Consider the following 15,980-nt stretch of genomic DNA (forward strand, 5'->3'; position numbering starts at 1 on the left):
CTTCAGGATGAGAACAGAAATCGTGCTCTGGTGGCACGGCGGCAGCAGGAGGCCCCATTAGCTAAAGTGGTGCTTCAGGTTAAGAACGGACCTCCGGAACGAAATAAGTACTTAACCTGAGGTACCACTGTATAACTTTTATTTATTTATTGTTGCATGTATACCCCACCATTTTCTCCAAGGAATTAAAGGTGGCATACATGGTTCTCCCTCTCTCCATTTATCCTCATCCTGTGACTGAGAGATCGTGACCGGCCTGGGGTTATCCTGTGGGCTTCATTCATGGCAGAATGGGTATTTGAACCTTGGCCTCCCAAGTCCTAGTCAGACACTCTAAGCACTACAACACTTGCCAGGCAAACTGCACCTACAGCTCTCCAGATCATAGAATCATAGAGTTGGAAGGGAGAACCAGGGTCATCTAGTAGTCCAACTTCCTGCAGTGCAGGAATCTTTTGCCCAGCCTGGGGCAAAAACCCACATGCCTGAGATTAAGAGCCTCCTGCTCTGCTGACTAATGTTGGACTCCAACTCTCCTCCTAGGAAATTGCCTGTGGAGACAGATCTTTTGGTTCACCTAGCTCAGCTTTGTCTCCTCTGACTGGCAGTGGCTAAGGCAGGGAATTTCCCCTACTCCAACTAAAGGTGGTCGGGGAGTGAACATGAGACCTTTGGCATGCAGGGCAGGTGCTCTGATAACTAATCTGCTGTCCTTCCCTTAAGACCCAGGCAGACCTCTGGTCCCCCTACCCCAGTATTGACTGCACTGACTGGCAGCAGCTGTCCAGGATTCCGGACAGGGAGTCTTTCCCACCCTGAACAGATATTGCTGGGCATTGGACATGGGAACTTCTGCACCCAAAGCCGGTTCTTAACCATAAAGCAACAGCCCTTCCCCAATCACCAAGACAATTCTGCCTCTGGGGGGCCACCAATGACCCCCCCCCTTCCAGGATGATTTCTGAAACCTTGAGCTCAAACAAAGTTTTTTGTTCACACTCTCACCCCCTCCCCAAGATTGGGTGGCTGAGTTTATTCGGGCATTTTTGCACTACTCTGCTTCTGTTACCCCCCACTAAAACAAAAAAACACACCTCTGGAGCTGAAACTGACGGATGCGGGGGAGAAGAGCGTGCTTCTAACACCCACCCATCCCTCCTGAAACTGACAGCTTGTTTTTCCCAGGAAGAATAAAGGTAGGGGGTGGGGGAGAAAGAGAATTCGCCTTCTTTTTCCAAGACCCTCCTTCCCAATAATTCCTGCCATCCTCCTCTGCCTTCTCCCCAACCCCGCTTCGCTGTGCCTTGGGGACCGCCTGACTGCTCTTTTTATTTATTTATTTATATACATATAATCAAAATCTGGGCTCCAACTGAGCACGTGGAGAGGCGCTGAGCCCTCCTCCTCCTCCTCCTCCTCCAGCTGCTGCGCTCTCTCTGGTAATGCTCAAAATCTGTAATTTCGGAGAAGGTTTATTTTCGGCCACCAGCTTTGTACGGATCTGCTTTTTTATGTTTAAAGAAGAATAACGGGAGAAGGAGAATAATTTCGCCTTCTTGGAGAAGGGGAGGGGGGGAGAGGGAGAGAGCGAGCCATGTGGGGTAGGGTGCCATTTTTAGGGTGCCCGGGTGCGCGTTGCCTTTGGCATCCAGGGAAGGCGCCCCTCTGAGCGGAGCGGGGCAAGGCAGGGCAGCCAGGTAGTGCCTGTCCCGGAGTTGCTCTCCATCCCTCTCTCGCTACCCCGGCTCCAACTCCGGGGCGATGGTGGGAGCTGCGCGGTCGCCTTGGCGGCCACTGAGCCACTTGGCGTGAGGAGGACTTGCTCTCTGCCAACTTCCTCCCTGGGCAGGAGAAGGACCAGTCTGTGGATGCTCTCGGAAGGATGGCGACGTTACCCCGTCGCAGGATGCGCCGCCGCCTCTGCTGCTGCTGCCGCCCGGCCGGGATTTGTCAACTTCTCCTCGTCTGAACAGCGCTGGGGACCTATCTAAACACACACACACTCGTATATAGGAAAAGATGGAATTTTTGACCTGGGTTTTGCCTTCCTTACTCCTGCTCTGCACCCAACAGCACACCTGCACCAGGTAAGAGGAGCAAGCGCGCCGTGGGAAGCGACTCCCTTCTCTAGTAAGAATGGGGTTTGTTGCTTTATTATTTTAAAAAATAGGTATCTAAAGGCAGCGATCCCAGCTGGGAGGATGTTTGAGTGAGCGCAGGGAAACTTCTCTCTGACGAAGGCTTTGGGCTGCAAGCCCCAGGCGCGCTTAACTCAAGAGGAAGGCGGCTGGAGCAGAGCGGGACTCACTCCCGAGGTAGGGTTGCCTAGTGGTTAGGCTGCACGCCTGCCATCCTAAGCGCCCTGGAGGCGCGATCCTGTGCGCGTCAGCCCGGAAGCCGAGCGTTGCAGAGGTCAGCAGGGTTTTGCTCTCAGAGATGGGTCTGAAGGATCTCCCAGCATTACAGGGCAAAGCGGGGCTTGCTTCTGAGGACCCTAGTGCTGAGTATTAGGAGGCGGGTGGCGGGTGTGTGTGTGTGTGTGTGTGTGTGTGTTTCTTTTAATGCAAGATCCAGCAAAATTGCAACTCATCCTGGGACAGGGATGCGGAGCAGCTGTGGCTCTACGGGTGTTTGCTGGACCCTGCCGGCCAGCAGCCAGCGTGCCCAACAGTCAGCGGTGACCAACATGGGCAGGGGGCAATGGCCTCCCCATCCTTGTCCTAGGGTGACCAAGAGAAAGGGCTGGACCACCGGCCTTCTTAGCTCTTAAATAGTTGTGTCAGGAGAGGGGGATTCTCTCCCCCGCATGCCTCCAGCCCCTGCGCTGAAAATGTCTTTTTTTCTGCGCAACTCTTAAAAAGTACAGGAGTTCCTTCTTCCTTTACTTCCGACCGTCGCTGGGCCTATCCCAAAGTAATCATGGGGGACCGAGGATTCGAGTTAATGTTAGCTGAGGAATCTCTCTTCCCCCTGCCTTGTGCCAGAGAGCTTTCCTATTACAGGCTGCCTCTGGGTATGTGCAGAGTGTTTATGAGATTTCGACGAGCTCGTGCACCATGCGAGCTGGGAAAGGAAAGTATACGGCGTACAACTCTCTCCCCCGACCCCCGTTAACAAAGGCTCTCAGCCCATCCTATGTAAGTTCAGTAGGAAAGTCGCACTGGGGTTAAAATGGGGGTTCCCTCCCAGTTGGAGGGGCTGGTTGGCTTGCATCACCCTGCCCTAGGGTGCGCTTGGCTGGGGGTATTATTTCCCCGTTTGCAAGAAAGCATTGCGCGCAGAAATGAACTGTACGTCTGAAGTGTGCGCAATAAAGGACGGTAATAACGCACTCGGACATAAACACAGATTGATGTACGTACACACCCCTCATCCCTTTTACCAACGAGGATGAGAACGAGGGGCTTGAACAAGAAAAAGAGAGAGAGGGAGAGAGAGAGAGAGAGAGAGAGCAGACTTTGCTGAGAGTTCCCCCGCACTGGGAGGCGAGATTCGCACTCGGGAATCGCCACTGCAGATCTGTCTGCAAGGCTTTGGAGTTTTGCCCTCAAACGGATGCCCCTCTTGGGTCTTCCCAAGGGCGGCGGATGAAGGTTGCACTGATCACTTGGCAGCGGAGAGGAGGAGGAGATTTTCTGCAGTAGAAGAGAGAATAATCAAAATATGCCCTACTTGTTAGACAGGAGGGAACCGGGGATCTCCCTAGAGAGTTCATCCAAGGGGTTGGGTATCACTTTAAGGAGCTATGGACCAGAGCTTAAAATATATATTCATTTTCTTCCCAAATGTGGCTTGTGCCCTACTGAGAGTAGGCTCAGTGGATTGTATGCAACTTTACTCCTGCTCACAGTAGACCCTTTGGAATGGCTAGACATTACTTTGTCCCATTCATTTCAGTGTGTCTACTCTGAGTAGGACTTAGTTGAATCCAACCCTTTGCTGAAAGCCCCCCGCCCCCCCTTTCAGTTTCTCCATAGCTATCTGAAGTTGAAGTAAGAAACACTCAGTGCATACTCAAAGACAGCCAGAGGTGATCAGATCACATAGGTAGACAGTCTCCCTTCCTCTGCCCTTTTCAAAAGGTGCAGTATTTCACTCTGAGTAAGTCTGGGGCTTGCTTCTGAGTAAACCTGTGCCAGATGGGACAAGGGAAGCAGTCTTACATTTACACTTCTAATAATAAACTAATGGTCCATATAGCAATTATTATAGTCACATTCAGTTGTGTCCTATATTAGTGCCACTTGGAGCTGATCCACTTAGGTCAATTAATTTCTATGGATCCCACCCTCATTTACATTTGACTACCCTGGGGAGGTGGGGGTGTTCTAGCAAATGTTTTTGCAAACTTAACTCTCTGGACCCTGGAGGCTGGGATATGTTTTGATGTAAACATGATAATAGCAATGGGGTTAATACTATTTTGTGGCGGGGGGTGGCTTTTTAGATTGTAATGTGTATTACTTTGAAAAGTGCTAAGCCAGCTGTGTTTGGGGCTCTCAAAGTCTTCCTTCTGAGTGGAGGCCCTGGACTCTGCTCAAAAGTCCTTCCCTGGTGGTGCCAACTGCTAATAACAATTCTGTAGTGAAATCTGTCTACTATTCAGGACTTGGAATCTATAACCCAATGGTGCACTTGGGGACCCATTTCTTAATTTTTAAAAATATATATTTGTATGTTGGTAATACTGCTTTTGCAACCCACCTTAAGTCAGGCTGCGATCTGGTAGTGGGTCCCAACGCACCAATTCGAAACCAGTGCTTTAGACAACTAGAACCTCCAGCTAGGTGCAAGTTCCTTAAACAGGTTGTGCATTTTTCAATCTGAAAGCAGGGTATGTATGCGATCAGTTGGATGTGTGTGGCAGTTCAGACTCTTGCTTGACCTCTGGGACAGGTTATGACGAGGAAGGCTAAAGGGTTTCGAGAAACAAAATGGACCCATTTATGATGTGTCTGTCCATTAATTGCACGCAGGTGTTCACATGGGCACATTTGATAGGTGAAAAACTCTCTTGTCTGCAATTGGAGGTGGCATTTCTTCGGATGCTGTTAACTAGGCAACAGCCATGGAGCTTTTCTGGATGTGGATATGGTAGGAGAAAGCAATTTGATAATGCAGTGGAAACTGAGATGGGGAGGGGGGTGTCAGCTCATAATGCAGTGGAAGATTCTTGTGGGGTGTTATTATATTACTAATCTACACCTAGGTCAATCTTGGTATTTCAGGGCTGACAAGATGGGCAGGGAAGAATCCCCCATGATATTTGTAATATTTTCCTTCTTTGTTTCCTTTTTTTTTTTTTTGCAAGGAGGGAATGTTGTTCTAAAACGAGCATCAGAAATAAAAATAAGGAAGAGTTTTATTGATTCAGCATGTTTTGGATCCTTATGATCCATCGTCATGGAAATTCAGAGAACAGTGGTTCAAAATTCAGATAATAATAACAGTGATGGTCACCAACTTAGATGGCTTCTGGTTCGTCCTGGGGGTCCTTATCTGAAAATCTGTTTTCCCAAGTAATTTTTTGTTTTGTTTTGTTGACTGAAGCAGGAGAAGAACAGAAATGCAAATTGCTCTGGCTGCACAGATTTAAACCAGCCTGTCAAGGTCAAGGGACGCGGGTGGCGCTGTGGGTTAAACCACAGAGCTTAGGACTTGCCAATCAGAAGGTCGTCGGTTCGAATCCCCGCGACGGGGTGAGCTCCTGCCAACCTAGCAGTTCGAAAGCACGTCAAAGTGCAAGTAGATAAATAGGTACTGCTCCGGCGGGAAGGTAAACGGCGTTTCTGTGCACTGCTCTGGTTCACCAGAAGCAGCTTAGTCATGCTGGCCACATGACCCGGAAGCTGTACGCCGGCTCCCTCAGCCAATAAAGCGAGATGAGCACTGCAACCCCAAAGTCAGCCACGACTGGACCTAATGGTCAGGGGTCCCTTTACCCTTACCTTTATCAAGGTCAAAGTTGACAAACCCCAAAAGACAGCATGGAATGGCAGGCATATATGCAAATACTTGACATGGCAGCAGGAGATTTGGGAGAAGGATCAAGAAAATGGGTTGACTCCAACAAGGTTCTACTCACAGGAGTCCTATTTAAATTAACAGAACTCTGTTAGTCATGTCCATTAACTTCAATGGGTCTCCTCTAGGTAGGATTGGCACTGGATACAACTCAACAAGATTAAATACTGTCCGCATTGTATGATGATAAATTGTATTCAAGTCATGTGTTGTCATCCGTCCCCCCCCCCCATTTAATATTAAATAAAAATTAAGGTCAGGCTTAGCTAACAGCCATCTTGCACAAGAGGGTATTGAGTTTCTCTCTCTGCCCCCACCTCACAGCACAAGTTATGAACTGCTGGTTTAGGATGCTGGAGTGGATTACACTGGTAACACAATCACCCTCGCACAGGCGAGAAAGCTTTCATTTTTCAAAAAAGAGGGATGCACAGAGAGTGACCAAATGCACAGCTGACCCAGTGCTTTTTAATAGCTAGTGTTGAAGGGGGAATTTTAGTGATAACCACTTCCCCCAGCCCACCACTGCGTGACAAGATGCAGGAGCCAAGTTAGGATTTAGCAGTGCAATCCCCTCTGTCTGTACATCATTTAGAAGCATTTAGAAGTCCTGCTGAGTTCAAAGAGACTTACTCTTAGTGTAAGATTGAAGTCTTTAGATTTAGGATTTTGATTCCTGTTAACAAGGAGAAAACTTTAGGATGCTTTTATTAACCCCAGTTAAATGTTACAAGGCTTTCCAAAGGGAGGAACATCTCTCCCCTCAAAGCTTTAAGGGTTGTATGTATCCAACTAAGTCCTACTCGGAGAAGGCCCAGTGAGACTAATAGACCTGTTAGTTATGTCTGTTAGGACTAGCACTGGATGTCACCCTAAGCAGTTTGCAAAGCAGAAACCCTAAAATCACAAGGCTAGAATACAAACTGAGATTCTTGCATTGCAGGGTGTTGGACTAGATGGCCATTGTGGTCCCTTAAACATTTCTATGATTCTATAAATCAAATGAAAACACATACTGGGTTGTAGCCAATTCTAGCCTTACTCAAGGTAGACCCACTGAAGTTGATAGACATGACTAACTTGGGTCCATTAATATGAATTAATATGAAAACAGGGAAGTTTTTATTATGTGACATTTTAGTGTATTTTTCATCTTTGTTGGAAGCCGCCCAGAGTAGCTGGGGAAACCCAGCCAGATGGGCGGGGTACAAATAATAAATTATTATTATGAATGGGTCTACTCTGAGTAGGGCTTACTTGGATACAACCCATTGCCAGTAAAAATAATAATAATCCAGTATCAAACTGCTAAAGCAAAATACTGAACTGTCCAGTCTAAAAATTAACAGTCCTGAAATGCCTGAACAAACTGTACCCAGGCAGGCATTGCCAGCCCAATTGTTCCAGAGGACAGGCTCTCAAAAAGCAATTTAAAAGTTCTAGTCAATATTCTTTGGTTATATTAAATAAGTGCTGCTCTGGGAAGATCATGAAATGACCATTCGTCTTTTGACAGCAGTTCACACTGTAGGAGGATATGTCAGGCATGGAAAAAGCCGTACTTTCCCAAAGTCTGGCTGCTTAACTCTGGCGTGCTCTGGTCCATGGGATCACGAAGAGTCGGCCACGACTAAACGACTAAACAACATAGAGGCCAAACAAGCAGGGAAGGGAAGGGAGACGATGGGATGATAACGTCATAAAACAAGTAGAGTTTGAAGTTATTGGAATTCAAGAATGCAGTGGGTATATATTATTGTGGGAGAGATAAACATTGTGAATTTGGAGGTTTATTTTGTAGTGGGAACACCTTCTGATCTGATTGATTTGTTGAGCTTAATCAGTGCATCAAACAGAAGGATTTCATTTAATTATATATCTGCAATGATATCGTTTATGACATATTACTTGAAATTAACAATAGGTTGTATCTGGTGCTAGTTATATTTAGAGCAGAACTACTGAAGTTAACAGACATGTCTAATTTGGGTCCATTGATTTCAGTGGGCCCACTCTGAACAGAACTCAATTAGATTCAGGCCTAAGTATCAATTATTAGTATCTCATTTATAGAATCGTAGAGTTGGAAGGGACCCTGAGGGTCATCTAGTCCAACCCCCTGCAATGCAGGAAGCTTTTGCCCAAAGTGGGGCACAAACCCATGACCCTGAGCTTAACAGTCTAGCCCAACAATTATGTACGTATTCAAAATAAATTCATGGCAAAATAAAATGTTATTGTAAACCTAAAGCATGGGTTGGGGTCAAGAACTTCATGCCCGGGGCCAAATGCAGTCCCCCGGCCTCTCCCTCTGCTCCTTGATATTCTCCCTAGGCCATAGCCCTCACTGACCTGGCTTCACACACTCCTTGACTATATTTGCCGGGCTGGGACTCAGATAATGCTTCTTGATTGCATAGATGGAAGGCAGAAATGTGTGAGCACGTGCAGAGAGAAGCCGATGGTGCAAAAGGAGCATTTAATCTGTAGCCCTGCCCACATTTTCCCGTGGCCCCGCCCACCACTGGCATATGGCCCACAGAACGTTTCTCAAAAAGCTAGGTAGGCGGGAAAGATTTTCCCTCCCCACCCGCACCTAAAGCTGTGCATAGCCTAGTACTTTCATCACTTTCGCCTCCCCTCTGAATCAGCTCTGGAACTTCACTCATCTCCTGAGACCCTTCCTGCGGGTGGAAATTCAGTTGGTGGGGGCAGCGGGGACTTATTCATTGTGGAATGCTCTCCCCACTGAGATCCACTTGGTGTCTTCACTGACCTCTTTTCGCTTTCAGGTAGAAGCAGCAGTTTTCAATGGACTGCAGTGATGGTGTTGGCTGTCTGTTATGCTGCTGAAGCATTTAGGACCTCTTTGCAGATTTTCATAAACTGCATGAATTTTTACTATAGTATATGTGTGTGTGTTTTTAGCCTATTATAGTGATAAGTGAGGGACGTGGGTGGCACTGTGGGTTAAACCACAGAGCCTAGGACTTGCCGATCAGAAGGTTGGCAGTTCGAATCCCCGCGACGGGGTGAGCTCCTGTTGCTTGGTCCCTGCTCCTGCCAACCTAGCAGTTGAAAGCACGTCAAAGTGCAAGTAGATAAATAGGTACCACTCTGGCGGGAAGGTAAACGGCATTTTCCTGTGCTGCTCTGGTTCGCCAGAAGCGGCTAAGTCATGCTGCCCACATGACCCGGAAGCTGTACACTGGCTACCTCAGCCAATAAAGTTAGATGAGCGCCGCAACCCCAAAGTCGGTCACAACTGGACCTAAGGGTCAGGGGTCCCTTTACCTTTACCTTTAGTGATAAGTGAGGATGGGGTCACTTTTCATACCAAGATCACCTCTGTACCAGGATTGGGCGAATCTGTCAATATCTCTCAGTTTCTCATTCTTCCCATCTCATTTCCCACATTTCTGCATCAATCTGTGATTTTTTAATTTAAAAAAATCATGAAAACTCCTTACCTTTTTTGGTGTAATATTGTCCTAATAACCACATTTTTCTATGCAGTTATGATTTACTCATTTTTACAAGCAATACCCCATCAATGCATTGTACATTACTGTCATTAAATTTTTGCTTTAACGTTGTATGTATTTTTGGAAATATTGTTTGTGCATACCGCAAAATTCAGAGAAGTGTGAATTTCAACAAGTACATTTCAGTTCATGTATTGGTTTTAGAAATGTGAATTAGTTTCTAACTGGAATGCAAATGAAAGCAAATTTGTCGTGTCTCCCCCCCCCCCATCCCTCTGGGGTTCTAGTAAACCACCTATACTCTGTTCTTGTGTGAATTAAAACAATAGTGACTTTCTCCTGGGAGATCAGGATGATAAGTAAAATATAGACCCATTCCCACATATTAGTTTCAGACATCTCTCATTAAAATGCAAACAAAATTGAATTTCTCCTCCACTCCTAATCTGTGCTATTATGCATTCCTGAAGACCCACTTTTGTTAGACGCCAAGAGAGTGTATGTGTTGTTTTGCTTCAAGACAGTCTCGAACAAAACACACTTTGTCCCACTATGTGTTACCAACAGCAGTTGCAAAAATGTGCGAAGCAGCAAACAGCGCAGTGCACGGTGTGCTTTTTCAGTGCTCCCCTCGTGTCTGCATTTGCCAACATGTGCACTTGAGATGCTTTGCATCCAACCGTCCACCCACTCACCTTCCTTAAGCTTCTGGAGACCCAGGGGGAGGGAGCTGAACCTCGAAGAACGACGACGCTAGCAAATTGCACAAATGAAATTTTTGGAAGAATCGCCCAAGCGGGGGGAAAAAATCAAGGACAGTGGTCTGTTGGGGACAGATGTGGGAAAGGAGGGACACTCAGAGTAAAGTCTGCTCTTTTACCAGCAGTCTTATCTGCAGCCATGAGAAATCTAGGAAGTCGTCTTATGCTAGGGTAGGCGATTGGTCCATCTAGCCCAGTATTCCTTTATTTATTGAATTTATAATCCGCTATTCATCCTGAAGGAGCCCAGAGCAACAAACCAATCCACAATCTAAAAACAAAAAAGCATTATAAGGCAGTTAAATCATTCTGTAAACAATTAGAGTGAATGAACCTTCTAAGAGCGCTTACAGTTTAAAGCATTACTCCATCCAGTGATCTCGGGGTTGCCAGGAACAGTATCCTTCAACCACAAATGCCTGGGTAAAAAGGAATGTTTTCACATTCCTCCTGAATGTTAATAATGATGGAGACAGGTGCACCTCATTAGGGAGGGCATTCCACAAACAGGGAGCCACCACTGAAAAGACCTTGCTATGGGTAACTGCCATGGGCAGCACCTGGCTGCAGCACCACCAGCAAGGCCTCAGCTGCCAATCATTACGTCCAAGGCGGTTGGTACTGTCTACTCTTGACTAGCAGTTTTTCTCAAGAGATCAGGCAGAGATCTCTGTCACCCCCTGCTCCCTGTTTTATTTGTTTAACTGGAGATGGTTTGCACCAGGGGTCTTCTTTGTACAAATCATGTTCTTTATCGTGGGACAGAGCCCATGTTCAGTTCTCAGAGCAAATGTCAATGTGTGTGGGGGGGGGACGTTTTAGCAGTAAACTGGGTTTTCACAGGAAAGGTGTTGGGCCCCCCCCCAAAAAAAAACCATGCTCAGACCTGTGCCTACAAATCATGGACCTGTGCGAGTGAGCCCTTATAGGCAAATCTACCTAATTCACAATTTCTGAAACAATACACAAACCAAAATAGCCATCCTTCGAAACTCACTCTTCTCCTAATTTTGCAATGCCGCTCTGCAGTCTTGTAATGTGCAGGAAAATGTGTGTACTAGGGTAAAGTGCAAAAAAATGCATATACCAATGAAAGTACATTATACTAGGGGAAACTGCTTTGCAAAAATGTGCAGTTAGGCAAAATTGCAGACAAACGTGCACATTTCATTCTGAAATGCTGATATATGAGAATATATATATTTTTATCCCAAACTGACGTGGAAATGTGGAAGACGTGAAGACTGGGGAAAAACTGAGAAATTGGAACCGACAGATTTCCTAGGTGGATTGAACTTTTGTGGGCTAGAGTCAATGTCCTCAAGTGCAAACTCGTCTCAGGCATCTGGAAAATGCTGGTGTGCCGTAAGAAATTTGTTAGTCCTTCAGGTGGTAGGACAGGCCAGTTTTTTGTTTTGGCAAGCTTATTCATGCCAAATCTTCTTCCAAGCGGGAATTGCTTTTCCCCTTTTAATAGTACAGGAACACCATAACATTATGGTTTACATCGCAAAAAGAAAGAAAGAAGATAAATCCAATTAAAACTTTAAGCTTATGCTTTCCTTTTTAATGCTGTCTTAAAAGCCAGCTACCCAGCTGAGCTATGTAGAAAACACAGCTTCAGTGTCCTATACAAATGCAGTCAAACTGCATTTACAGAATCCTTCACAGAAACCACATTTTCTGCAGTTCGTCAGATGTAAGCACTGTAGCCTGTAGAATCTGGGGAAAGATCTTTCAAACCTGGGCATTGTCCAGCTGAAAGCTAATAAACAAAAGGTGGCTTTGGAAAGCCACCTGCAGGGCAGAGCTTCTGCTGAAGGGCAGCATATAAATTCTTAAAATAACTAAATAATGAACAAATGCATTCTTTCTTAAAAATAATTTTTATTAAATTTTCAGTTTTACATCTTAAAATAAACATTAACATACTGTTAGATATCCAGTGACTTCCCTCCTCTTTCCTTGGTTCGTTTTAGTTATCTTTCATTCCTGCATATTTTGTTATAACCATTTTAGTCAGTTCTCCACTTTTATATCACTCAAACATTAATTACACCGATGATTTTATCTTAAGCTGCCAAGCCTTTTCAGCTGTGTACAGTTACATTGGTACCTTGGGTTACATACGCGTCAGGTTACATACGCTTCAGGTTACAGACTCCGCTAACCCAAAAATAGTACCTCAGGTTAAGAACTTTGCTTCAGGATGAGATCAGAAATCGTGCTCCGGCGGCAGCAGGAGGCCCCATTAGCTAAAGTGGTGCTTCAGGTTAAAAGCAGTTTCAGGTTAAGAACGGACCTCCAGAACGAATTAAGTACTTAACCCGAGGTACCACTGTATTTTCCATATACTCAGTAAATATTTTCCACTCTTCTTTGAATATATGTTCTTATTGCTCTCTTATTCTGTATGTTAAACCTGCAAGCTCTGCATATTCTACCATCTTAAGTTGCCAGTCCTCTTTGCCTGGGACCTCCCTCACTTTCCATTTTGAGGCTAACAAAACTCAGGTCTCCATTGTTGCATACATAAATAAATTTTGTTGACACTTTTGTTGATAGTCATAAAGGTGTTTTTCTTTCCAGCAAGTATTTATATTTCTCCCAAACTCTGTACAAATTTGTTGTTGTTGTTTAGTCGTGTCCGACTCTTCATGACCCCATGGACCAGAGCACGCCAGGCACTCCTGTCTTCCACTGCCTCCCACAGCTTCGTCAAACTCATGCTGGTCGCTTCGAGAACACTGTCCAACCATCTCGTCCTCTGTCGTCCCCTTCTCCTTGTGCCCTCCATCTTTCCCAACATCAGGGTCTTTTCCAGGGAGTCTTCTCTTATCATGAGGTGGCCAAAGTATTGGAGCCTCGGCTTCAGGATCTGTCCTTCCTGTGAGCACTCAGGGCTGATTTCCTTCAGAATCTTGTTCTTCTTGCAGTCCATGGGACTCTCAAGAGTCTCCTCCAGCACCATAATTCAAAAGCATCAATACCTCCTAATAATGTGCCCTGTAAAACTCTTATAAACTTTAGCTTTCCCATACCAAAGGCATGCCAGCCAAATTTTATATGTTGGCCTTCCAAATGTCTGCGTTTTCCAATATGATCCATTCCTTTAGTCAACACAAGCAAGCTTTCCTGTAATACAATTGAAAGTCTGACAGGGCAAAGCCTCTTTCTTTTACGTCTATCAGAATGAAACTAACAAGCACCCCAGTACTGGCCATCCCACTTGTGACTCTCTTGATTGCACTTGAATCTTGGTGCATGGGGTGGACCGAGGTGGTGATGCACCTTGCGTATGGTGCACATGCTTATAAATACACATGCACTGTATCCTGCAAATCCTCCTATTTCCAATGCTCCAGCTTAGAGAGTTAATTTCTGAGTAGTCGCTATGATAAATTACAGTATTTTCCCTAGTGTGTCTTTAAGCTAAAGAACCGACACCCTTTTTGCTTTTAACTCGACACAGGACAGGCTATTTTAGGGGAAATTAATGCAGTGTTACCCACAGGGAATAAATGTGTAAGCGTTTGTGTGTGTGTATGACAATGAGGGCACTGCAAGACTCCAAGCACACAAGGAATAAGACAGCCATGTGGGTCATTGGGGGAGGGAATGGAAAATGGAACAGAGGGTTCTTTTATTTTTGTGTGACAAATTCACTTATCCTTTGTTTAGGTGGTGTGATACTGAGCATTCAGCCCTCTAAACCCCTCCAGCAAACCATGGTATTTCATTCTTTAATTAAAAATAGAAACATAATCTCTTATATTTTGTTTGTAGGAAGAATCTGTATTTTTTAAAAGAAGAATTGAAACATGTCTATTTGCAGATAATTTGTCACGTACTTCGTGCAATCTTTTAACCTAAGAGAAGAAAAGCTTTTAAAATGTAGACGCTATATAGATCTAAAGAGTGCACTATGTGGTGTTGCTTAAAGCTAGCAGGGAAAAGGAAATCTGGTGGGTTTTTTGTTCTTGGGTTTTTGTTTTTTTTGCATGTTTGCAAGGTTGCTGTGAATTAAGCCTAATGCTTTTTCAATTACATTTCAAAATATAGAACATATTTACAGTGAGCATCACTTAGAGTCAGGAATGGCAGATGGAAAGGGTACGTGAGTTGCTCTGGATTATCCCAGAGGCCAATGCAAGAGAGAATTCATGCAGTGACCCCAGAATGACTGAGAGGCTGTCCTAAAGAGGTGTGCTTTTAATGGTGGTGGAAATAGCACCAGGCCCTGCTTTGAGATGCTGACTTGTAGCAAACTGGTCCCAGGTAAGGAGAAGCAGGACGTTCTTCAGGATTTCCAAAGAGGCAGCAGTGTTAGTCTTCCACAGGAAAAGCAAGGGCCCAGTTCAGGCCATCCCATCTCACCTTAATGAACTGATATGTCCTCTTCCTTAGGTGCTTTGCCTTTGCACTGCCTCTTCCCTCTTCCTTCTTAGCACACTCTGGTAAGCCAGGAAGCCTTCAATGAACCATTGTTTTCAGGGCTGTCTTAAGCATATGCAGTGTCGGGGTGCAAAGGTCTGCCCGGCGCCCCCACCCCCAGTTTGCCCAGTCCCAAGTGTGCAGGAGGGCGGAGCCGGCCAGCCGCCTCAGTGTATCGCTGGCTTTGTCCCCCCCTAACTCGTGGGGCTGGCTCATTTGCCCCCGAAGTCTGCTGCGGCACTCCGGCCGATGGGCAGGCTCTTCCCTGGACTTAACTCTCGAGCCCCGGACTCTTGGCCTGGCGCCCCTGAGAGCCTGGCACCCAGGTGCCCCGCACCCCTAGTGCCTATGTGTAAGATGGCCCTGATTCCCCCCCCAGTTATATTCAAACAGGGAAACAATGGTTAGTTACACAGTATGGATGTCCTTTTAAAATGTGGCTCTTTTTGGGGGGGAGAGTTGTTGGGTTGTTGTTTTTATTTTGATTTTGTGTGTGTGTGTGTGTATATATATATATATATATATATATATATATATATATGTGTGTGTGTGTGTGTGTGTGTGTGTATATTATACCCACCCACCCACCCACCCACCCACACACACACAGTGGTACCTCGGGTTACAGACGCTTCAGGTTACAGATGCTTCAGGTTACAGACTCCGCTAACCCAGAAATAGTACCTCAGGTTAAGAACTTTGCTTCAGGATGAGAACAGAAATCGTGCAGCAGCAGCGGGAGGCCCCAGTAGCTAAAGTGGTAGCTCAGGTTAAGAACAATTTCAGGTTAAGAACGGACCTCCTGTATGAATTAAGTTCTTAACCCGAGGTACCACTGTACAGTCATACCTTGTGTTGCGTCTGCTTCGTGTTGCGTCTTTTTGCGTTATGTCCTGCGGCAACCTGGAAGTACCAGAATGGGTTACTTCTGGGTTTTGCCGCTCGTGCCTGTGCAGAGGTGCTAAATTGCACTTTGTGCATGCGCAAAGTGCCAAGACGTGCTTCGAGTTGCTGGCATTTCACGTTATGGATGGGCCTCCAGAACAGATCCCGTCCATAACACGAGGTACCACGGTATTGTGGTTTTTATGTTGATCTTTTCTGTGAACCACCCTGAGACCTCTGGGTATAGGGTGGCATATAAATCCAACAAATATTATAACAACAACAACAACATGGATCTGTTTTAAATTTGGTAACCATCATTTCAGGATTTTGACATAATGGAAAATGATGATTAACCAAAACTTATGGAGTTAATTATGATGTCCCCAGA

At 45.7% G+C, this 15,980-nt stretch overlaps 1 protein-coding gene across 2 annotated transcripts in view; it reads left to right on the forward strand.

Moving 5' to 3' along the window:
- Positions 1–763: 763 nt before the first annotated feature.
- The window catches only part of GABRD (gamma-aminobutyric acid type A receptor subunit delta), a 39,106-nt gene continuing 23,889 nt past the window's right edge, over positions 764–15,980 (forward strand). The window contains exons 1-2 of one of the 2 annotated variants that reach the window (XM_083513132.1): positions 764–2,087; positions 13,952–14,001. Coding sequence is in view for 1 of the 2 variants with exons in the window: in XM_083513131.1 (XP_083369257.1) it covers positions 2,020–2,087 (68 nt within the window). In the remaining variant the exon portion in view is untranslated. The remainder of the gene's footprint in view (positions 2,088–13,951; positions 14,002–15,980) is intronic. The other variant, XM_083513131.1, reaches the window with a different exon arrangement.

This window comes from Podarcis liolepis (assembly GCF_965112155.1).
Source record: "Podarcis liolepis genome assembly, chromosome: 7".
NCBI classification, from domain to species: domain Eukaryota; kingdom Metazoa; phylum Chordata; class Lepidosauria; order Squamata; family Lacertidae; genus Podarcis; species Podarcis liolepis.